Source organism: Schistocerca cancellata, chromosome 6, assembly GCF_023864275.1.
Source record: "Schistocerca cancellata isolate TAMUIC-IGC-003103 chromosome 6, iqSchCanc2.1, whole genome shotgun sequence".
Lineage (NCBI taxonomy): Eukaryota > Metazoa > Arthropoda > Insecta > Orthoptera > Acrididae > Schistocerca > Schistocerca cancellata.
Genome location: NC_064631.1, coordinates 684,331,612 through 684,357,758, shown reverse-complemented (window position 1 = coordinate 684,357,758; position 26,147 = coordinate 684,331,612). Strand labels below are relative to the sequence as shown.

The 26,147-nt window shown below is 39.9% G+C and overlaps 1 protein-coding gene across 2 annotated transcripts in view; it reads left to right on the top strand.

Moving 5' to 3' along the window:
- The first annotated feature begins 4,482 nt into the window (after positions 1-4,482).
- LOC126191104 (peroxisomal multifunctional enzyme type 2) overlaps positions 4,483-26,147 on the top strand; it is a 119,467-nt gene continuing 97,802 nt past the window's right edge. Inside the window, exons 1-3 of one of the 2 annotated variants that reach the window (XM_049931842.1) lie at positions 4,563-4,579; positions 23,676-23,794; positions 25,562-25,628. In XM_049931842.1, the coding sequence (XP_049787799.1) occupies positions 23,762-23,794; positions 25,562-25,628 (100 nt within the window). In that variant the 5' untranslated portion in view covers positions 4,563-4,579; positions 23,676-23,761. Of the gene's footprint in view, positions 4,580-23,675; positions 23,795-25,561; positions 25,629-26,147 lie in introns of both variants that reach the window. The other variant, XM_049931843.1, reaches the window with a different exon arrangement.

Here is a 26,147-nt window from a genome sequence, read left to right as displayed (position 1 = left end):
GTGCTCGGTCCTACAGGCGGCCACAATGGGAGGGACCGGTTCTGGGGGTGGGCTCTTTGTGGCCCACGCGAACGCGCAGTCGCTAATGGCTCACTTCGACGAGTTCTATGACCTATTCTACCAGTCGCTGTTCCACATTATTCTCGTCTCTGAAACTTGGTTGAAACCAAACATTTCTTCTGACGCTATCCAAATCACTGGTTACTCTCTCCTAAGGGCAGATCATGAAACACGACGCAGGGGTGGTGTGGGTGCCTATGTTCGCTCTTATTTGAAACCTATTATACTATGCACTTCAGACGTAAAGGGTGAAGGAGAAGCAGAGTTCTTGTTTTTCGAAATAAATACAATCAGAAACTGCTAAAACCTCCAAACGTCGGTGCTATGTTCTCCTTTCAGTCTGCCCTGTCCTCGCTCATGTCACACTATGAACACATAGTCGTTATGGGCGACACAAACATCGACTTACAGTTAAAATCTCCCTCTGCAGAAAAACTAAGGAGACTGTTCCACTTCAATGATACGAGTATACCACCGCTGGACCCAACCCATCACACACCATAAGGCCATACACTCATAGATATAATAGCAACAAAGCGACCAGATAAAATAATTCGGGCCAATCAGACATCCGCTACAGGACTCTCTGCTCATAACATGATATTCTTAAATTACTCAATGTGTACTACCAAAGAAAAATCTCACCTAGTAACCTAAGAAACCTAAAAAATGTTAACCATGACGCTCTTCAGAAGGATAGCTCAGACATCCCTTGGCATGATATAAGCAATGAACCGACTTTAGACGGAAAAAATCGGGAATTATGTGGCAAAATTATTGCGCTGTATGACAAACATGCTCCTCAACGCACTGTCAAGGTAATGAGAGCTCCCGCTCCTTGACTCACCATTGAATTACGCCAGTTAATGAATAAACGTGATGCAGCACATAGGGCCTTCAAGAGTAACCCAACTCGCGAGACGTATGAAGCTTACAGGAAACTCCGAAACAGAACCAAGCAAAGCGTGAGGAATGCCAAAATCAGACATGCCCGCTCTGTCGTATGCAGCATATCGAAACCTGCTGCATTGTGGAAAAAGCTGGGCACTTTCGGTATAGGGAAGAGAAGATCTGATGCTGTTTATCAAGCGTCTGCAGAAGAATTAAACGATTTCTTCTCAACAGCTGTAAACTGTCATGCAGCGACAAATTACCAGCCCCAAGATATCAATCTCTCGAGAGACAATTTTTTCCTAAAACATGTCACTACAGGCACAGTACACAAGGCAAGTATGACAATCTCTTCCGAGGCAGTAGGAAATGATGGAGTGAGCATTGGCATGATTAAGAACATTGTAGACACCATTATTCCAGTTATCACTGACGTCTTCAACCTGTCTCTTGTCAGTAGTACATATCCTACTGAGTGGAAGCAAAGTTTAATTCAACCTATACCCAAGACTGACAACCCAAAATCGCCAGGTGACTACAGGCTGATCAGCATACTACCTGCAATATCTAAAGCCCTAGAATACATCGTCCATGAACAGCTGAAAGATTACCTCAAAACTCATAACACCCATGATAAATATGTCAGGCTTCCGAAAGCACCATAGTGCAGCAACTGTATTAATCAAAGTAACTGATGACACTAAACGTACTATGGACAGACGTGAAGCTACCATCCAAACACTGCTTGACTTTAGCAAGGCGTTTTATACAGTTGACTATGATATATTACTAATTAAAATGAAACAGCTGATTCTCTCAAACAGTGCAATACACTGGTTCGACAGCTACCTCAAAAACAGTATTCAACAAGTCATTTGTGGGTCGGAGAAGTCATCATGGAAAAATGTGTGCTCTGGAGTTCCCCAAGGCTCCATCCTTGGTCCATTACTCTTCTCACTGTACATTAATGATATTTCTTCAGTGATTCACTCCTGCAACTACCGTCTATATGCCGACGACATCCAACTGTACGTAAGTGCAAGCCCCAAGAACATTGCTGACACAGTAGCGAGTATGAACGATCTTTGCTCTGTTTCTCGATGGGCACAGAACCTAGGTCTGAAACTAACCCCAAGAAATCTCAGGTCATTAATATATCTCATCCAAAGTTAATCAGCCGGTACTTCTGCGAAACAGTCCCTCAAATACTCCTCAATGGTACCCAACTACCATGCCAAAAAACAGTAAAAGACCTTGGAATAATCTTGGATGAACACCTAAACTGGGAAGAACAAATAGTCACAGCTTGCCGGAAATCGCTCTCCTCCTTACATGCAATCCAAAAATTTAGAAAAATATTACCAACACATGTTAACCAAAAATTAGTCCAAACACTAGTCTTGCCTAATCTTTACTATTGTGATGTAGTTCAACATGGCACAAATAGTGAAAATTCGAGAGGCCTCGAGCTAGTGATGAATGCTTGCGTTAGATATGTGTGCAATATACAGTTGTATGATCATATCAGTCCTTCATACTCCCAGTTAGGTTGGATACGCGATCTCCACATGATGTGCTTACTTCATCGATTTCTTAGTCACTGGTGCCCCCAATACTTATCTTCTCACACTAAACACCTATAATCATTCCACAACCATAATACCAGATTGGATACGTCTAGCATCTTGGCTGTACCTTTACATAACACAAAATCTTTCTCCGTGTCATTCTCCATCTCAGCCATACGACTATGGAATGCGCTCCCTGTGATTTGCGTCTTATTCAGAACCACTCAACATTCAAGAGGGAACTCAAAACTTACATATTAGGGATGGTATAGCCACCATTATTGTGCCCCTCCCATCTCTTTCTTTCTCCTCTGCATCATATCTTCGAATTTTACCATTATATTTCTCTTCCTCTAACCTAGCTACCTCTTCTATATCTCTTTCACCCCATGCTATCGTCTTATGTCTCTGCTCGATGTGAATAACTCACAAGCTGCAAGAACATAACGAGAAAATTCCCAACTAGCAATAGGACTGACATTCATAAAAGAAAAATATGTTTACTTTCATATACATAGTCATTACTATTATTATTGTTATTATTCTTGATTGTTATTTTTTATTGTTATAATTATCCTTGTACTACTGTTATAATCTCTATTTTTTTTCTTTAACATTAATACTGTATAACATGTGGTATGTCCATAATTTTCTGTACAAACTAAAATTCGTTCGATCTGAGTATGCCTGGTTTGGTGTAAGAGAGGGCCTGCAGGCACTTATCTTGCCAGGTAAAATAAATGCATAAATAAATAAATAACTGGACAATACTACAGGGATGTCCTGAAAACGTTTGCAAGTCCATATCAGGCGCAAAAGACTACATTTCCGTGAAGCAGGCTGGATGCTGCACCACGATAATGCGCGGCTGGATATTGCCAATTTTGTTGCTGAATATCTTGTAAAAATCAACGTGAAGTGCATCCCTCACTTTTCCTATAGTCGGGATTCAGCCCCATGTGAATTTTTTCTATTCCCTAACCTGAAGAAACGCCTTAATGGTAGGCATTATCAATCATCAGAAGCAGTGATGAAGGCTGTGTAGCTGATTTTGAAGGACCTCTCAAAAAATGGTTACCAGCATGTATCTGAAGACTGGCAGAAACGCTGGGACTAGTGCATCGCATTCATGGGAGACTACTTTGAGAAGGACCATCGAAATTATGAAGATGAGTAAAGGTATGTTGTCAAAAAAAATAATGATCATTCCTTATTGAACAGCCCTCGTATATGTGTACAATGCGACATCCCTACAAAGAAATTTGTCTACTGTTAAATGAATAAATAAATAAATAAATGAACACGAGATCCCCGGGAAACTGGGGACAACAGCTACAGGCAACCGACTAGCTTTGGCTGTGTTTGCGGTGCTACGGGGTCAGCGATCGCCCCTGACATAGCAGCTGCTGTATGAGCTGCTCCACTGCTGCGCTGACAGAAAGATGCATCCCATGTCTGCAAATTTTTGCTGGCTCACCTGGCTTCTGTCGATCCCTGGAAGACGATGCTGTACCTGTTGTTAATAAATGCAAATACTGGCGGTAACATTTCCTTAGCGCTTTCTGGCATTCGAAAGTTCCACACTACCGCATTCTACTATCCTGGCGTCTGTAGAGCCCAAGAGCCAGGCCCCCCATACTAGATCCACAGTTAGTTGCTATGAAATACGTTTTTATGACTTTTGAAAGAACATTGAGAGGTAACATGAAGTCATTCAAAAAAGTTCATTTTTGTTTTAATAGGATTGACCTGTTTCATATCAGCTGAGCAGCCACGTTGTGAACTGACCCACACGACGAATAAAGAATGTATCAGGTAACAAAATATAAGCTTTCGTGATTATTTTGAAACATGCTTAATAAAAGAAACAACAGTGTCGTATAGTAACTAAATTCAGTGTATACTGCTTGAAATATCTCTACCATAAAACTGCTTATTTTGGAAGTCGATGTTGATAGCGACTAGTTATCAGCTTCAGAGATAATTCTGATAACCGGTAAGAAGCAAAGTGCGCGGAAGAACAAGGTCGTGTGTATTGCCGCAGGGAGAAAAGGGTAGAAGTAAGTTTCGACAATTGTTCACATCTTGCGCAAATGTTAAAGATACATGAGAATATAACTTATTTGTTATTAATTAGGTTACCTAAAAGTCGCAGAGAAACGGCCCGTTAAACTTAGTACCGATTCGATGAAAATTTGACAGATGAGAATGATTTGGCAAATTTTGAAATTACTATTATTCATCAGTTTTTCAATTTTTCCATTGTGGGACACAGTGCAATGGAAGAAATGCGGTACACAGTACTTTAAAGTTTCATTTATTACTCCTTTCACTGGTCCTGAAAGCTTTCGCGAAAAATCGAAATCTTTGCTACATTACTTGTAAATATATCAGTGCACTGAAAACATAAAGCTGAGGTGCCTGCAATGTATTATGAATTTTAAGAGACCAACCCATCGTTAAAGCACGTACGTATTAAAGCATCTACGCAGCAAATCAACTTCTCCGAGTTATTACATCGAGTTAGTAAAAGTTTGCTTCATTTTTGTTTACTACCACTAGGTTACAACTCACAACAAAAGTTGTGGTGTCTGACGGTATAATACTGTGGTCCATATTAAGAAAGAACAATTGCAACTCTTATCTTCTCGATTTGTTAACCAAAGATTTATTATTTTGGAAATATAAACAGAGCTATTAGACTTCCTGCATATACTATTTATAATCAAAATACATATATAAACCTTGGTCTGTAAGAAATTAACATATATAAACAATAGCTTCTGGAAACAGTGATGTCAATTACTTATGTGATTTAAGATATTCACCATAAATATTATGATGTAGAATGAGTCATGTATGTACAAGCAGAGCAAACGTACCGAACTTGTGTGCACCAAAATGCTAGCCATTTAGAGAAGTGAAATTGACGACTTACTGCTGTTTGAGGACTTCTTTATGTTATAGGAATCAGCTGTACTCTCTCCATAAATAGATTTATGTTGTCCGTCATACATTTTATTTCTGTGGATAGGTTAAAAAAATTAGCAGTTGTGTAATTTACTCCTTTCTGAGACTGATTTAGCCTATTTGAGAGTAGTGTGCATAATTTCTTATTTTAATATTAATTTTTAAATTTAAGTAAACCAAAATGTTGACAACAAATTACATCAGAATAAATGTATATGAGGCTGTTATTAGTATTTCAAACTTACGTTGCAAAGTTTGTATACTTGAAATCCACACACGTACCATTTTGTATCATGGTATGTTTACATTTACCTATGGGCAAGTGAAAAGTTACTTTAAACTAGTGCACTGCAGAACATTAGTTGTATGAATATGATGTTAATTTCCTGATTTATACATAGCTGCTGGCCACGGTGGTCTAGCGGTTCTGACGCTGCAGTCCGGAACCGCGGGACTGCTACGGTCGCAGATTCGAATCCTGCCTCGGGCATGGGTGTGTGTGATGTCCTTAGGTTAGTTAGGTTTAAGTAGTTCTAAGTTCTAGGGGACTTATGACCTAAGATGTTGAGTCCCATAGTGCTCAGAGCCATTTGAACCATTTATACATAGCTGGCACACAGCAGAAATTTTATGGCTCTGACAGATTAAAAGTGTGAGACTGAGTGAGGAGGAGCACTGGCATGCACACCAAAGTTGCATTCAGACATACTAACATAATAAATACAGAATCTACTAGCTTGTTTAGAAACAGTTTACACCATGAACAATGGGAGGAAGCGTACCAGACAGTTACAATGAATGAGAAATTCAATTCATTCCTGGACTTATTTCTCAAACATTTTGAAACCTGCTCCCCCAACGACAGATTAAAATGAAATCAATCTGTTGTGGAAGGAAAGAGTGGATAATAGCTCGCCTCAACATATCATGTACTAAAAAGAGAAATCTGTATATAGTATAAAGGGCGAGTACAAACCTAGTAATGAAACTACGTTACAAACAATACTGTAAAATTCAAACATGTGTAGTCAGGAAGGCCAAACAAATGCATTATGCAGAAGAAGTCAGCAAGTCAAACAATAAAAAAAAACCATTCATAACATCATAAAAAGTGAGATAAAGAGGAACATAAAATCTGAACAAGCATGAATTCCACAGTCCTGTTGTAGTGGTTCAAACAAGAATAATCAAAAAGTTGCAATCTCTGATTTTAATAATCTTTTCTCGCTGTAACTGAAAGAACAGGGAACCATAGTAAAGAGCCTCCCACAGAAGCCATATAGCTTCTAAATCACACCAAATACACCACTACATTTCAGAAGCACAACTGTAAAGAAACTGAAAAAAAAATTATTAAATTACTTAAAAGCTCTTGATCATGTGGATATGATGGAATGTCAAATAGGATTCTAAAATCATGTGCAGACGTAATCAGTCACATATTATGGTATTTATATAATCAGTCAATGAAAACTGGGACATTTCCAGAAAGACTGAAACAGGCAATAGTAATGCCCATCCACAAAAGTGGGGCAAGAAATGTACCTTCCAATTATTGGCCCATCTCTTTGCTGCCAGTTTTCTCAGATGTGGTTGAGAGAGTAGTTTATGATAGTATTTATGGTCGTATGACACAAAATGGCTTACTGACATCTATACAGTTTGGCTTTCTTAAGGGATTCTCCACAGAGAATCCCAACAGATGAAACTCGAGGTGAATTAAGTCTCAGAAGATATTGGATGGGGATCTTGTGTGACCTTGCTAAAGCTTTCAACTGTGTAGATCATAACACACTGCTACAAAGCTTCCACACTATGGCGTTAAAGACAAACCTTTGACATAGATGCAGTCTTATCTACACAATATGAAACAAAGAGTTATCTTAATGAAGGCATGTTTAACAGTAAGCTCAGACTGGGGAAATGTAAAATACAGAGTCCTCTGGGCTCTATCCATGGGCCAATGATTTTCTTGATCTATGTTAATGATCTGCCAGTTACAATTAATGACAGAGCAAAAGTAGTCATGTTTGTGGATGATACGAGTATTCTGATCAAGGGTCCCAACTCCGAAATGCAAGACATAGCCCTGACACTCACTAACCAAGTACACAAATTGTTCAGAACAAATAGCCTAACCCTAAACTTTTGAAAAACTAACATTATGCACTTTCAGACATTACATAAAAAACTTGAAATGGAGATCAACAACCAAAATATTTATGGAACCACAGATACAAGATTCCTAGGCATCCAGATAGACAGCTAGCTAAGATGGACAAAGCAACTTGATCAGGTAGTAAAAAACTTAGTACAGCATGTTTTGCACTGAGAGCTATTTCTCACTCTTGTTAACAGAGAAATATTGCTTTTGTCACATTTTGCATATTTCCATTCTGTACTCTCCTATGGTATTATCTTCTGGGGAAATGCTACAGGGGTTGAAAGAGTCTTCAAACTACTAAAATGAGCAGCGAGGTTGATGTGTGGGGTCTCTAACAGAACATCCGGTAGAGGTATCTTTAAGACTCTCAGGATATTTACTGTTATGTTACAAATCAATGTATATACTCACTGATGATGTTTGTATCCAACAACAAGGAATTATTCCAAAAAAACTGTGACATTTGCAAGCATAACACAAGACAGGGGAAAATTTCCACCAAGGCTCTGCAGCTCTGACAAAAGTCCATAGGGGAGTATCTGAGTCAGGAATAATAGTATATTACAAGCTTTTTCCTCAGAGAACAAACTTATTATAAAAATGAATGAATTCCTAGAGTGATAAGGCATCCTTTTGAGTAAAAATAAAGGAAAGAAAATCTTTACTTAAATCATGAAGACAAAATTGGATGCTTCTAATGTAAATTATAGTGATAAAATGTAAATTTATTTATATCATACGTTACAATGTGTATTACTATTTATTGCACACTATTAGGTATTCTCTTGAACTTACTTCTGCAATGAAGATAAAAATGTTGCATTTTAATTTAAATCATAATGACAAAATGTAAATTTCATTATTTAATTGTGTACTTTCATTCATTCTGCTATTTTAAGCATTCACTTGAACTTATACCAGCAAATTGCAGGTTGTAATATTGTCATCAATCAATCATTCATAGAAAATTGAGTACTTGTATGATAAAGGATGACAGCCAAAAACAGTTGCTGTCATCCTTTATTGTGAAGAATTTTGCTGCCACAGCCATGTTTAAAATCATGAAACTTGTATGATATATAAAATGCTTGCATAATTTTGTATTACTTCACTTGTCTTATCCTATATTACCAATACACCCTTTGAACAATATTTAATCAACAGGACCAAATAAAAAATCAAATCAAGTCAAATTAAATCGAGGACGGTAGTTCAAATTCCCATCTGGCAATCCAGTTTTAGGTATTCTGCGGTTTTCCTAAATTGTTTCAAACAAGTGCTCAGGTGGTTGCTCTGAATTGAAAATGCATGATCGATTTTCTTTCCCATTTTGAGCTTGTACTCTGCCTCTAATGATCTAATTGTTGATGGGATATTAAACCATATCTCCATATCTTCCTTCCATAAAACTGTGTACCAGATCTAGACGCTGTGTTAATATTGATGTGGTATAGTGACTGTGAGCATTACCATTGTGTTGGAAAAGGATGGTTTAAATTTATTCTGGTTTTTGTATGAGAAAATTGAGATACCATAAATGTGCTAGAAATGCATTGTTACTATTTTCAAATTTTTAACAGTGAATAAGTAATTACAATACCTAAGAAACCAAACATAACATCATTATAAGGAATAGGAGTTTATTTCTAAGAGTGCACTATACTGAACAAATTCATACCTAAACAGAAATAGGTTAACATACAGCACACAGTACAGACAAGACTGGAAGGGTTGAATGAAGATATGTGAACCAGAAATCCTCAAGAAGTTGTATCACTCTGAATTGTTCAAATATGGCCCATGGATGTATCCCATTTTGGAAAGTAATTTTTGCAGAAGTAGTTTTTTTGCTGCAAATGACCAAGAACCAAGAATATACCAAAACATCATTCTTCTGAAGTAACTTTCAGTATTTTTTAGATTTCTCCATGCTATCAACTGTACAGTCTTCCACAGAGTCTATCATTAGGATTAATCCAAAGTATTCTTGTTTGTGGGGGCTAATACTAATCACAACCAGGGCTGGTGTGTGCTACCAGTCAACTGTTAACTTTCAGCTCAAGGCATGCTTCAACAACCACAGTACAGTGCAGCAGTCTAAAGTTGTGTGTCATAGGAAACAGAGATCTTGGCTTTATCAATCTCAATCCAAGTTGTGCTGTATGCCAATGAGAGACGTGGTTAATGCAGAATACTTGTTAGCAGGTATCTATTGGGAATGTGTGGTACCTAATTTGTACAATGTTTACCCAGCCAAATGGGGCCCTGTCTTGGTAGACCTTTATATCCCCAGCTGCTTGTGGGAACATCATGGTGAATCAGCTGCACACCAACACTCCCAACACAATGGGTGTACTGTATGGGAGTAATCACATACACTCATCCAAAAGTTTGAGGGGCTCTATGAGTGATGAACTGTAATGTGTTTCTAGTGATCAAGAAAAAGGAGTGGACACTTGAAAAAGTGTCCCTTTCTGAACTAAGAATAGTTTAGAAGGTACCTTAACAACTATTAAAATGTTGTTTTATAGTTCCCTGCTAGTTGAAACTAATAGGTCAAAGCAGGTGGACCTTCTAATAAAATATAAAAAATTAGAGGAGTGTGATCTAGTTGTTGAGACACACAACTCAAGCAAGGGTGTGTCATGTTATGGGCAAGGATATCTCAGAACTTAAACAAGAATGGGCATCGCAGGGATGTGGCAAAATAATGGAGAGCTAGAGAGGACAGCCACCTTCATCTTGACCGTCAGTCCTCCATTGCTATTTGAGTACATCAAGTAGGGTTCCACCTACATAAGGTTAGACCTTACATACATGACCTCAAGAGGTGTTACAAATGCCAGCAATTTGACCAAAACATTCGGTTGCAGAGGTGAAGCAACTTTAAGAAATACAGAAAGTCGACCCATGAATCTAGCACTGACTGCCCAGATCCAGCTGTATAAATCAACTACTCTTGGGACAAGACTCCCCAGTGTTCATTTAAGAACAAAAACTTGGCGAAGTAAAGGTGACAAAGTATCCTGTATGCAAAAACCAAGAAAGAATAAAAGATGACTAAATACCTTGTCTTTGCCACTTCCTGTGCTTCTGTAGTGAGGATACCTGTCACTGAGGCAGAGATTGTGATGCAAACATGTACAGAGAAACGGAACACACCACTGCCATAGCCAACAACAACGACGACAACAATACCTTTACTGGCACTTGCACCTGCAAAGGCAAACAGAGTAAAAGTACAACAACCAAGGCAGCACAGCACACAAGAAAAGCAAAATTATGCACTGTGTATTGAGAAGGCATCCCATAAAGAGTCTCTCGCAACTTCCTCTTTTTCCACCAACCTCAAAGGATAAAGGGGTGGGGAAAGGAGTGCAACATTCAGGTCAAAAAGCTGTGCAACCCCACCTGCCCCAGGGGTTTAGTAATTGAGGATCTCACAAAAACTGAAAATATCATACTGGTTGAAATGAGTGTGTCATTCCAGATTTGCTGCAGGTTTGTCAATAGCCATTGCTCTCTCCTTACACTCACCTACTTTTGAAGACATTCCTCATTGGGAGATGAGCAACCAGTTCTCCCTCTGCCAGACAGAGCAGATCCAGGAAGGAGGCAACCAAAATGGCTGTTCAGAAAGGCTAACTGGGTGCTTTACAGTCAGATCACATTACAGTTGTAATGCTGGTGCTTCCATCACCAAGTCCTCAGGAACACCTAGGAGGCAACGTATCCATTGGTGCATTGAGTCTTGTTCTGCAATTGGGGGCAGGAGGGAGGCTATGTGATGGTTTCATCAGTGCTGCATAAATGAGGATCTTGTGTGGTGATGGGAAAGGCAAGAAGAATAAGTAGAGCTCTTGACAGGACTTCCTGGATCCCATTGATAGATTCACACCCACAAGCACCTGCCCGGATAGCAGTAAGTGTTAAAGTGCTACTTCTGGGATGAGGAGATGCATTGGCCCTGAATTGAATCAGGCTACTGTATTATTCATGAGGGCCTGTGTGCTGGCCAACCTGGATGTGGTTTTGAAGCAGTTCTGTGTATCGCACTAGGTGAATATGGGCTGGTACCTGCATCCTGACTCAGTTGTGTGACATGCAGACATGTAGGAAACTTTCGCTCACATTCACATGAATAATACTCCACATGGGCAGTTAGGTACATATTCTGTACCACAGATAATGAGGCTGGTGGTCAGTCACCCCTTAAATTAACCATGCCAAATCCATTCATAACCATGCCAACCCTGTGCCAATGTGGGGCAAAGGTGCAAGAAGAAGATATGTGCCTCAAGTAAAGTATGATAAGCCATTAGGAGGATTTCCAGGTGGCACTCACTACCACCAATAGCAGCTGTATGAGAGCAGGAATGCCTCCTAACAATGGCTGAAATATATATGACGATTACGGCTAATTATAGCCAGGATCCGGTTCTCCGTTGTTGTCAGGTGACACATGAGGAGGTTGGTTAAGATTTCTGTTCTGCCAACATGGAGGTATACAACAAGCCTCTCTATCTCTCTATGGAAGATGAATTCTGTATTGTCAGTTGTCCATGATACTGTGCCTGGTCATCATGGATAATGTATAGCATGTTGAAGCAGTTGCACCATCAGTCAAAGCAGGCCCCCTTTCAGATTTTTGATGAAATTTGGGTAACAGAAGTTTTCCTGACTCGAGAAAAGAATCTGTTTTAATGACAATTTTAAAACCGTTGCAGGATCATATCAGCTCCAGTAGCTATTGTAGCGTCAGTCTCACTTGCTACATAGGAAATATACTGGAGTGTATGGTCATCTAATACATAATGTGGGCCTTTGAACCAGGTCGTTGTGAAGTTGCTCCCAGTGTGGGTTAAGGAGGTATCACTCCACACTTGATAACCTAACCTTGCTAGAAGCAGCAATTGGACAAGCTTTTTTTCCTACATAAGCAAAACCTTGACCGTGTATTCTTCAATTTGGAAAAGACCTTTGATACTACCTGGAGGAATATTCTGTTGCAGCTGTTAAGTGTGATTTCCATGGGCACCTACCCACTTTCATGCAGTCCTTCCTAATGGAAAGGTATTGTAGATAGAGTGTCGGGAATGTTCTGTCTAAACATTTTAAACAGGAGAATGGCTTCCCTCAAGGGAGTATTTTAAGTGTAACAGTACTCACCATTACGATAAATGGTATCATGTCCAGGGTAATGAGTCCCTTACCATGTTTCTTATTCATGGAAAATTTCTCCATCTTCTGTGCATCCTCCATCCTAGCAACAGTACACAATTGCATTTAACAATCAGACAGTTTGATGAATGGGCAAACACCACAGGTTTCCAGTTCTCTTGGGAGAAAACTGTTTGTGTTGATTTTAATCACTCCTGTTGTCTTTTTACTTTAACTTTTTTAAAACTTTGTGATACCATTTTCACTTTTCAAGAATGGTGAAATATCAGGGCATCACTTTTGATGAACGACTAACATGGTTGCCACATCTCAGAGACCGGAAATTAAGCTGCTCCAAGGCTTTAAACATTCTCACATGCATCAGTCATAGGTCTTGGGGGCAGGGGGGTTGGAGAAAACAAGATGCACCTTCTCCAGTTTCATAAAGCCTTTGTGCAGTCCCAGCTGGAATACAGATGCCAGATTTATATATCAGAAATGTCTTCTTATCTCAGAATGTTAGATGGGGTTCACCATGAGGGTCTTAGACTGTCAACTGGTGCTTATTGGACAAATACAGTTTCTAGCTTATGTGCATAAGCTGGTAAGGCTCTGCTGTCTACTCAACATCCTCTCATGGTAAGCCAGGCATACAGGGCTCTCTATGTTCCAAATATACCAGCATCCAACTACATTGCCAGGCTGCTGCCGGAACATCTTCTGTAACTGTTTGTGGGCAACAAGGCCATTTGGGATCAATGCAAGGGAGAGCCTTGAATTATAACAGATGGATGGAATTAAGGTTGACAGCCAGGGAATGCACAGGCTAATTTTTGAATAGAATGAGTACAGGAAGAATGTTTCCCAGACTAAATTTTTTCCCAGACTAAATTTTTTCCCAGACTAAATTTTTAAAACAAAATTTTATGAGATTTTAAATCATCACCTGAATTTCATTTGTGTTTACAATGAATCTAAGCAGGGACACTTTATCGACTGCACTGTTGTGTTGCCCAAACTTGTCCTTTCGTTAGGACTCCCAGAGCAGTTCCCAGTTTACTTGCAGAATTGTTTGCTACCCTGAGGACATTGGAACAGATAAGACAATATTGTGCCAAGAAATTCGTCACATGCTGAGATTCCCCAAGTGCCCTTCTTGCTATTGCTCAGATTTATTCAGCAGGTAAGATGGTGCAAGATGTCCAGGATGCTCTGCTTCTCTTGCAGAGCCAGGAGAAGGAAATATTTATCTGCTGGGTCCCAGGACCCATAGGGATCCATGGAAATGAACTTAGTGTTGTGGCTCCCAAGGAAGCCTGCTCCCTTCAGCCTGATGTGGGCTGTTTTGTTCTTGTGTCGGCAGTCAGTCGCCACATATGTGAGCAGAAGGCCATGTGGTGGTAGAAGGCTTAGTAGTGAGAATTACAGGGCAGTAAAATGAGGTCAGTGAACTCTTCAGTGCAAGCATGTGGTTTACCTCCTTCCGACCACACTGAGCTGAGGAAGTAGTTCTAACAAAGCTCAGAATAGGACATTCCCTGTTGACCTATGCAATTCACTCAATCTCAAGAAGCCACTGGGGTGTTAAAGATGGGAAATGTGAGTTGTTGTTGTTGTGGTCTTCAGTCCTGAGACTGGTTTGATGCAGCTCTCCATGCTACTCTATCCTGTGCAAGTTTCTTCATCTCCCAGTACCTACTGCAACCTGCATCCTTCAGAATCTGCTTAGTGTATTCATTTCTTGGTCTCCCCCTACGATTTTTACCCTCCACGCTGCCCTCCAATACTAAATTGGTGATCCCTTGATGCCTCAGAACATGTCCTACCAACCGATCCCTTCTTCTGGTCAAGTTTTGCCACAAACTTCTCTTCTCCCCAATCCTATTCAATACTTCCTCATTAGTTATGTGATCTACCCATCTAATCTTCAGCATTCTTCTGTAGCACCACATTTCAAAAGCTTCTATTCTCTTCTTGTCCAAACTATTTACCGTCCATGTTTCACTTCCATACATGGCTACACTCCATACAAATACTTTCAGAAATGACTTCCTGACACTTAAATCTATAGTCGATGTTAACAAATTTCTCTTCTTCAGAAACGCTTTCCTTGCCATTGCCAGTCTACATTTTATATCCTCTCTACTTCGACCATCATCAGTTATTTTGCTCCCCAAATAGCAAAACTCCTTTACTACTTTAAGTGTCTCATTTCCTAATCTAATTCCCTCAGCATCACCCGACTTAATTCGACTACATTCCATTATCCTCGTTTTGCTTTTGTTGATGTTCATCTTATATCCTCCCTTCAAGATACCATCCATTCCGTTCAACTGCTCTTCCAAGTCCTTTGCTGTCTCTGACAGAATTACAATGTCATCGGCGAACCTCAAAGTTTTTATTTCTTCTCCATGGATTTTAATACCTACTCCAAATTTTTCTTTTGTTTCCTTTACTGCTTGCTCAATATACAGATTGAATAACATCGGGGAGAGGCTACAACCCTGTCTTACTCCCTTCCCAACCGCTGCTTCCCTTTCATGTCCCTCGACTCTTATAACTGCCATCTGGTTTCTGTACAAATTGTAAATAGCCTTTCGCTCCCTGTATTTTACCCCTGCCACCTTTAGAATTTGAAAGAGAGTATTCCAGTCAACATTGTCAAAAGCTTTCTCTAAGTCTACAAATGCTACAGACGTAGGTTTGCCTTTCCTTAATCTTTCTTCTAAGATAAGTCGTAAGGTCAGTATTGCCTCACGTGTTCCCATTTTTCTACGGAATCCAAACTGATCTTCCCCGAGGTCGGCTTCTACTAGTTTTTCCATTCGTCTGTAAAGAATTCGTGTTAGTATTTTGCAGCTGTGGCTTATTAAACTGATTGTTCGGTAATTTTCACATCTGTCAGCACCTGCTTTCTTTGGGATTGGAATTATTATATTCTTCTTGAAGTCTGAGGGTATTTCACCTGTTTCATACAAATGTGAGTATCAGTATGCTATATTTTTACAGAGTGAGTTTTCACAATGAGCCCTCTATATGAACTGATAATGAGGAAAGTGTGTTTCATGATTTAAGGTTTTGTGTGGGGTCAGATCTTTTTCCCAAAACATTGGATTTATGATTTTGCTGTGTCACAGAGGGCTTGGTCACTCATTACGTCTAAGTAGTTGCTCAGCAATAGTAATTTGTTCACTTTTACATGTACTGTATCTGTACAGGTATTTTACACTTGATTTTATCTAGTCATATCTTGGTAGCTTGTGTCATCATGTGCATTTATACCTCCCATAACTTTTATTTTTATTTGGTTCCAGTTGCTTTTCTTTTTCTTTGTCAAATTTTTTGTGAATTGTGGGAGGTAATTTTTAGTCATATTATGTTTCCTGCTATCAAGAATCTGAGGAAACATAAAATGGTCTAGCAGTAACCTTCAATCTGCATAACTAACCAAACTCAATTACATGAAGGAGTAAATTATACAGCTATAAAATGTTTAATCTTTTACCCAAAAAATTACAGATACTCATGTATAATCTGAAGTTGTTTGACAACAAATTAATCATTTTTCACTTGACACTTATGAGTTCAAAACATTTATGATATTGAGGACACAGCAAGTTCTGAACACATAATAAAACTTCTATGACATGACTGATGATCTGGATTTATTTGGGATGTGACAAACTACATGAAAGTGCATAATTAGGTGTATTTTACTTTCTTGGATTTTCTTTTCTACTTGAATTCATCTTTGCAGCCATAAAAGTGTGTATGAGCTTTTGAAGTAGACTGAAGTATTTAAAATTTCAGTTAATAAAACACTTTTAATGCTACAGGTTTTTCATTTCATATTACATCTTTCAAGAAAACAATGATCCATCTATTGGAAGTGTATTATTTGTAATTTCTAATCCACATTTTGTTGTTTATGTGTAAACATGTCTTTAATACCAAAAGAAAACTGATGCATTTTGTTTATCATACTCTCATTTCTCATCCTTTACTGCTCAAGTCTACAGTCATTCATGGAATGTTACTTGTGGGAAAGACTAGTGAACTTTGTTACCTTGGCTGACTGGAGTGTTTACCTGTGTTTACCTTATCACCAGATAAGAGTCATTAGCAGTGCTGACTAGCAGTTTTAATTTTGATGTTTAAACCTCAGTCAGTAAACTGATACAGTATTCACTTATTTGTCAGTGAGGTTGGTTGTCCAATCTAAGGTTAGTCAAATTGTGTGGTGCATCTCTAACAACATAACACTGGCTAGAGATTTGAACTACTGAGCAAACAGTATCACATTAGAGAGAATTTGATTCACAGCTCTCTCTCTCTCTCTCTCTCTCTCTCTCTCTCTCTCTCTCTGTGTGTGTGTGTGTGTGTGTGTGTGTGTGTGTGTGTGTGTGTTTGTTTTTAGAATTGTGATGTGACAAATGCCAGCAGATCTGAGGATTGGCACTGGTAGTATTGTTACTTGTTTAGCACCACCTAGGCGATATACACAGCTTTCAGTATGGCAGAGATGTTAATGTATCAAATTTCCAGACTTCCGCACTTCCTGTGCGGAGGAAACTTGATGTAACAATATACATGGGGTAAAATAACTTTGCGAGTGACATTTAAGTGAATCAAATGGTAGAGAGCCATTATTAGCCAACCTTAGCTCTTCCTCAGGCATTTGTGCTTGCTGTGTCACCTATTTATTAGTTAGCCTGTGCAGAACATTAATAGGTGAGGCAGGTTACAGTTGGTGATTCATATCGATGGCAAAAGTGAGTTGCGTACTTCACATTAGCTGACAAATCCTTCCCTTTCATGCAACTGAAGTGCATCATTCAAAGAATTATTTTATTTGAACTGTAAACACAACTAAGTTGCAGTTTATGTTGTCTCAGTCTCTTGAGCATCTCAAATCAGAGCATGCACAACTAAAGCTGGGAAGGAACTGACAGCCCTCGAACCAGCATGTAGATCCGAAATGGATTATTCTAGATAGTTCAGTAGTGAAGAGGTGCCGGCTTTAAAATAGTGAAAGCTGAAAAACACCCAGTTTTGATAGAATTCACTTAGCACTGCTGTTACATATGGAAAAATGCGGGGAAAAAATTGACTAGCGTCCTATAGGGGAAGGTCTGCAGCATGTAGATCCGGAATGGATTATTCCAGATAATTTAGTAGTGAAGAGGTGTCTTTAAAGTATGAAAGTTGAAAAAGCACCCAATTTTGATAGCATTTACTCAGAGCTACTATCCTACGTGGGAGGTCTCCAGTGTTTGCTGTTTGGTAGTCCAGGCAATGCTCTGTTGGGACATGGGGACATAGTGAGGGCAGTGGTGGATCACTACACTACTCTTACTGCTGCAGCTAGCTGGGACCCACAGAGGCATGGCAGAAAGGGGCAAGTGGGATTTGTTTACATCTATGTGGTGAATGTAACTGCAGGATTCAGTGTACCTACTGTCAGAAGTCTTGAACACTGCCCCAAGGAATGATTATGTGCATAAAACTTAATTGGAGGTCATAGAGAAAGAGAAAGTTTAAGATTTTACTCAGAGACACCACATTCTTGGACAGGTTCACAAACAGAACTTTCGAGCCTGACTCACTATTTTATTGTGCTCCTTCCCATACAAGCTCTTCCTTGGATATTGTGTTGACCATGTTTTGTCTTACTGTATTGAGTGAGTGAATGGCCTCCCCAAAGTGGCACGACATTTGTAATAGATATTGTGTGCAGTAGAAAGCCTTGTTCAGTGTTTTGTGGATGGTGTTAGGTTGCTACACCAGAGTGATTTTAAAGCAAACTATCACAAAGCCCTCAAAATACTAATGTGCCTTCATCACAAGTTATTAGGGCAGTCGTTACAATTCCACAAGGTTCTTTGAGACACTGGCTGGATTACATATAAACAATGTACATGCCAGGTGAGCTGTTATATTTCAGAATTACCAGTGGGCTATCAACAGGAGTTCTGGGTCCAGCCCCGTCTCTAGCCTCTGTACAGAACTGCCACTGGTCACCATATGGTCTCTCATTACAGTGTGACCCTCCTATTGTGTTCCCAGTCATAAGTCTTCTGTACAGTCACCTACCTTCCCAGCTGAGCTGCTTTTGTTGAGTCATCTGTGAATGATGTGTGTGGTATCCTTGTAATAGTGTCATATACTTTAACTGAATGTTGTTTGTATGAGGCCTGTTCAAAGAATTCTGGAACATTCATAATCTCATACCAGCAGTGTGCTGGAGTGAAATGTGGTTGGCGCCCCTGCACATGTCTGTGTTTAATGTGTAACTGTCGGAAGTTTCATTGTTGTATGTTTGTCAGTTATTGTTCAGTGCTGTATTGATTAGAATGTTATGTTGCACAGTTTGAGAATTTCCAGATGGCAGAGTTAAAGGGACAACACGTCTGCATTAAATTTTGCATGAAACTCAAGAAAACCTTTACAAAGACACACCAAATTGTGGATGAAGCCTATAGTGATGAGCGCTTAGGCCATACTCAGTGTTACAAATGGTTCACACAATTTACAAATGGTTGACTAGAAGTTAAAGATGACCCTAGTTCAGGACGTCTTACATCTACCAATGATGCTCATGTCAGGAAAATCACAAAACTGTACTCAGTAATCAAAGCCTGTCTGTCCAAGAGATTGCAGAAGAATGAAACGTTTCGGTTGGATCATGTCATGAAAGCCTAGGAATGCACCATGTTGCCACCAAGTTCTTCCCACTGCTCATGAGTCAACACCAGAAAAACCTTCGCCTCACAGTCTGTGAAGAGCAAATGAAAAGGAGTTGTTCCTTAAGAGAATCATAGCTGGTGATGAGACATGGGTCTACAGTCATGATGTTGAGACTAAGGTTCAATCTTTGCATTGGGTCGTGAAAGGTTCTCTAAGACCAAAGAAAGCTTGTCAGGTCAGGTCAAATGTCAATGCCATGTTGATAGTTTTCTTTGACTTTGAAGGATAAGTGCATTGTGAATTCATGTCACAGGTATAGACTGTTAATCAATGGTACTATCAGGATGTGTTGTGACGCCTGCAAGAAAATGTGAGAAGGAAACAGCCTGAAATGTGGCAAGACAATTCATGGCTCTGCACCCTGTTAATGCACCTACATATTCATCCCTGTTGGTGCATGACTATTGCACAAAAAATGAAATCACTGTGCTACCGCATCCTCTGTACTCTCCAGACCTGGCCCTCGCGGACATTTTTTCTATTTGCAAAGTTCAAAATCCCATTGAAAGGACAAAGATTTGCAAGAATAGACAATATAAAAGAAAATTCGCAGATGGCGCTTCACACGATCCAGCAAGAGGCGTACCAAGACTGCTTCCAGAAGTGGAAACGGCCTTGGGAGCTGTTTATCAGTTGTGGAGGAGAGTATTTCAAAGGAGATTATGCACAATGAGTAAAAGGTAATCATAGAAAAATTTTGTGGACAAAGTTCTGGAATTATTTGAATGGACCTCGTACGTTGATAAGAAGGCATTAAATGCTTTGGCTAGAGATGTGCCCTCTGTTGTAAGCAACAGTTGGATGAGCGTAGTGCAAGTTTTAAATTTTTATAAGGAAAGGGGAGTCATTCCAAAAATGTTAAGGAGTGGATTTTAAAGATTAAGAGGTTGACTCCTTCCTATATTTTACATTAGTGGTTAACCAACCACATGTACCAAGGGAAAAGTTTTTATTCTCCTTCTTTTCATTTTGTGAAGCAGGAGTACAAATTTGTTAACATAAAATATAAATCTATGTGCTGAGAAGTCTTTTCTGAAAGCTTGAGTGTGATCTGACATGGCAGTGTAATGTAAACAAGAAGCGTTACAGGTAAGAGGAGAGTAGAAGTTTTGAAATCCAGCATTACAGAAGAATGTTTGTGATGAGGTGGGTAGATCAAGTGACTAATGAAGTTGTACTGAAAAAAAAGAGGAATAGTTAATTTGTTTATGGAAGAAAGTCTAGGGGATAAAAATTGTTGAGTGAAATCAAGACTCGATTACAGGCACAGGTTCAAGTGGGTTTAGGTTATAGTATATATGCAGAAAGGAATAGACTTGCATGGGATAGATTAGCATGGAGAGCTGCGCAAACCAATTTTTTGGACTGAAGACAACAAAAAAATGAGTTTCTTTTATTGTCATAGTTAGGCAGGATACTAATGGCAGTGCTGTAGGTTGCCTCTAACTTGAACAGCAACAACAAGGAAAAGACTCTTGAAGTGAAGATATGAGCTTTATGTTCAACAATGTAGAGTAGTGTGCATTTGATGCAACGAGCTACAGGAAAGTGCTCTCCTGCTTACATTGTGTTGAAGGCTCTGAGGTTAGGAGCAAAGCACTGTCATAACTCCAAGTGTGATCCACACTTGCCAGGTGCTTGTCTGCAGTTGTCAAGTTTGTGGTTTCCTTTTCTCTATGACAGTTTTCTCCATAAGGACATTGGAGGATATTGTTGAAAGCCTGAAATTCCATCAAAATTGAATGTGAAAAGTCCACTAACATAATACACTCCTGGAAATGGAAAAAAGAACACACTGACACCGGTGTGTCAGACCCACCATACTTGCTCCGGACACTGCGAGAGGGCTGTACAAGCAATGATCACACGCACGGCACAGCGGACACACCAGGAACCGCGGTGTTGGCCGTCAAATGGCGCTAGCTGCGCAGCATTTGTGCACCGCCGCCGTCAGTGTCAGCCAGTTTGCCATGGCATACGGAGCACCATCGCAGTCTTTAACACTGGTAGCATGCCGCGACAGCGTGGACGTGAACCGTATGTGCAGTTGACGGACTTTGAGCGAGGGCGTATAGTGGGCATGCGGGAGGCCGGGTGGACGTACCGCCAAATTGCTCAACACGTGGGGCGTGAGGTCTCCACAGTACATCGATGTTGTCGCCAGTGGTCGGCGGAAGGTGCACGTGCCCGTCGACCTGGGACCGGACCGCAGCGACGCATGGATGCACGCCAAGACCGTAGGATCCTACGCAGTGCCGTAGGGGACCACACCGCCACTTCCCAGCAAATTAGGGACACTGTTGCTCCTGGGGTATCGGCGAGGACTATTCGCAACCGTCTCCATGAAGCTGGGCTACGGTCCCGCACACCGTTAGGCCGTCTTCCGCTCACGCCCCAACATCGTGCAGCCCGCCTCCAGTGGTGTCGCAACAGGCGTGAATGGAGGGACGAATGGAGACGTGTCGTCTTCAGCGATGAGAGTCGCTTCTGCCTTGGTGCCAATGATGGTCGTATGCGTGTTTGGCGCCGTGCAGGTGAGCGCCACAATCAGGACTGCATACGACCGAGGCACACAGGGCCAACACCCGGCATCATGGTGTGGGGAGCGATCTCCTACACTGGCCGTACACCACTGGTGATCATCGAGGGGACACTGAATAGTGCACGGTACATCCAAACCGTCATCGAACCCATCGTTCTACCATTCCTAGACCGGCAAGGGAACTTGCTGTTCCAACAGGACAATGCACGTCCGCATGCATCCCGTGCCACCCAACGTGTTCTAGAAGGTGTAAGTCAACTACCCTGGCCAGCAAGATCTCCGGACCTGTCCCCCATTGAGCATGTTTGGGACTGGATGAAGCGTCGTCTCACGCGGTCTGCACGTCCAGCACGAACGCTGGTCCAACTGAGGCGCCAGGTGGAAATGGCATGGCAAGCCATTCCACAGGACTACATCCAGCATCTCTATGATCGTCTCCATGGGAGAATAGCAGCCTGCATTGCTGCGAAAGGTGGATATACACTATACTCGTGCCGACATTGTGCATGCTCTGTTGCCTGTGTCCATGTGCCTATGGTTCTGTCAGTGTGATCATGTGATGTATCTGACCCCAGGAATGTGTCAATAAAGTTTCCCCTTCCTGGGACAATGAATTCACGGTGTTCTTATTTCAATTTCCAGGTGTGTATATTCACTGTCTTGATGAGCATAGATATTGGTGGGTGGAATTTATGTTGAAGATGATTTGGTGTTAGGTCAGCTTGGTGTATTCTGTACCTTGGTTATATCTATTTCTGATTTTCTATTCATGAACAGTGCTTCTGTATGGCAAGCTCTGTGCGTGCTTTTCTACTGAAAGATAATAATGTTAATAAAGAGTGAGGGCACAGTTGATATACTCATTTCTTTCATAAGTAGCTGACATGATTCCCTATTTATAAAACTAGCTGATATGATTCCCTGTTTATAAAACCTATGGTTGTCCTGAGCAGTTTCTTTTGCTGTATAAAGATTTTGTGTGCACCACACAAGTTGCTCTATGGAATAATTGTGCGTACCAATCGTGACTTGAAGAACAGATAGTGGAGGACAATAGCTATTGTTTGCTACATATAAGTTTTAATTTATGCAGCTGAACTATCACTCTGCGTAGTTTGATACACAGTTGACCTGTGTGTTCATTACACTAATTTTATGTCTGAGTGAATTCCCTGCAGCTGTACAGAATCATTTTTTGACCAGTGTATGGGAACAGAAGCAAATTATTTAAGTTTTATTGTAATTCAGTATAGTTCTGTCAGTCCGGAGCCAGTCTGCTGACATTTCAACCACTGTTCTCTGCCTGTTCCAAACTATTATCAACAGTTTAAGATTAGTAGTAAAGTACTCTACTTGTGTAAGAGTAAAAAAAAGGCGAATGAAGCAGAAAATGGAGAACATAAGCAGTGAGTAGTCCAAGTTGCAACAGCAGCAGTAGTAATCTTCATAGAGATTCATCAGATGCCTTTTATGTTTTACTTTGCTGCAGAGTAACAGTATTTGAATTGAAATGTTTGTGTGCATGAAGTCACTGTAATTCGTGTATTGTGACATCAGTATTAATTGTTTTTAGTCAGAGTGCTCCATTCACCTGAGATAATAGTTCCCTGGGCCCTCTTTTGACTTTTACTGTTACCGGCTCATCAGTAGTGAATCAGAATGCTGAAAGTATTGAGAAGACAGCTTCACACTGTAAGTTCAGTGTTTATTCCCAGGGGTTATATGTTTGGAATTGTGCAGTCAAGGCTTTTTGGGTTTATGGCATTTCATTTTTCTTCTCTCTCTCTGATATCACCCTTATCTGTAATTGCATTAATTTTTACAAAGCAAATTTCTCTTCCTGCAAATCTGTGTTCGTGAATGTCATTGAATTTCATTGTTTTGTATTGATATAAATTTTCATGGGACTTAATTGCTAACTGTGTGGTTCTTTATACTGTGGACGATTTTTATGTATTAAAAACTTCAGCAATGCATTGACCTGAAAGCCAATGATCATGCCCCTTTGGATGTCAGATAAATTGCTCCATTTCTGCATTATGACAACAACTGCATTGTTTTCCACATCCCCTGACATGATTTGTATACCCTCCACTGCCATTGCTGCCACCTGCCGCCTGCGAGTGGTTATTGCACGTTGTTGTCGAACATAGACCTTCTCTAAATTTCTTTTTAAGCTGCAAATCTTCACTGAATGTATTTTTAGTTAAAAATGTAGTGCTGGAACTGAAACGCAGTACTAAGAAAGGGAATTAAGAACTAGCTTAGTCAGTGGCAAACAAGTGGTCAAGACTTGTAACTGTGATAGTGCGAAAATATAGAAACCAAAAATGGATTCTTCAAAACAAAGTTCTCTTCTCTTCCTTGTGGCTGAAGGGGAAATTAGGAAAATACTGGAAAAAGCTGTCTTGTTTATCAAAGCAAATTGTAGCCTGCCTAAAATCTTTATTAAGTAGTCTTTTGTGTGTATTTTTTCTCTTTTTATTTTTGAGTGACAGCATAATGTCCTGTGTAACCTTTTAAGTATTCTCTGAACCTCTCTACTTTTTTTTTTTTTTTTTTTTTTTTTTTTTTTTTTTTATTATTATTAGTGTGTCAATGTCTAAAGTTCAAATTCTAGTACCCAGTTTTTGCTGCTATTTTATTTATTGTGGGGCTGTTCATAAAATTATCGGTACATTGAAACTCCAGACACTAAACGAATGTTTGTGTAAGTGTCTTGCCACCAGGCTGAGCACTGCAATGCTATAATTTCATGATTTGAATTTAGCAATGTTCTTTTATTTTGGATGGAGTAAGTGAGGTCGAGGCAGTTGACTTGTACTTGGTCTGTCCTGCTGTCCAGATTTAGTTTTTTTTTATATGGTTTCTGTAAGTCATCCAAGAAGAATGCTGTGACACACAATAAAACACAAGTCTCTTGCCAATGCCTTGCTGTGTCTTATTTCACACAACCTTGTCTTTGTGATGGGTGCCAATTTTCTAGTGTAACCCCAACTCTTAGAATGTACAAAATAAAAAGTTATTGAACATGGGCAGATGTGTCATTTCTTGTATTTTGTTTGTCTGAAGCTGCTAACAAAATCAAATTTTTGGTTATAACACTTATCATTTTACATTTTGACATCTATATTGTTGCTTAAAAACATTCTGTGCCACTAACAGCTTTTGTATTTATAATGTGTCAGCTGCATTGTTTCCTACAGTTGTAAAGTAGAACTACTTTGTGCCTCATATCATTGTATAGCTATTCATTTGGCCTACCCTGTAAGGATTGTGCTTATGTTTATATTTTCTGCATGATGAGGCAGTACATTTTCATTTCTTGGATGGACTTATTTGGAAATACTTGATTTTTCTCATTTACAATTATTGTGTATTACTGAATTGTCATCTGATTCTGCTTAGATAATCCTTTATTTCCTGTCGAATCTTGTAATATGTAAAGGTTTATTTCAGTTTCCAGTCATGGCTGACAAACTGAGGTTTGATGGACGAGTCGCTGTGGTGACAGGTGCAGGAGCAGGTAGGAAACCACAAAAAGAGCACTCTTTATCTTTCAAGCTTTTGCTGTTGTTACTTCGTATTATATAGAGTCGTAAAGCAGAGAATGTAAATAAGTATGTTGTCTTGAAATCCTCGAGAAAAGAGTTTATTGTCCCTTAGGTTTAGTTAGAAGGAGGAAATTCTGACTCATTGTTCTGAAACAACTATTGAACAGAGCCTATTCCATAACCAAGGCTCTAATCCATGTATCTGTGGTGGTGCTCAACTTGGAACTAGCCACTTTGAATTCTGATGTTGGAAGAAATAAATCCTGATCACCAGACTTTGTGCCAAACTTCTAGCTTAAATTCCAAATCTCTCTGCGTATTTCATAGAAAGAGCACTTATGGCAATTGACAGTTATGAAATAGATTCACATAGGCCTACTGCAGCTATGCGTTGACGTCAACTGTTTGTGACACACGAAAATTTATGCCAGACAGGGTCTCGTACCTGGATTTCCTGTTGATCATGGGTGAGCACACCTGCAGCACCAAAC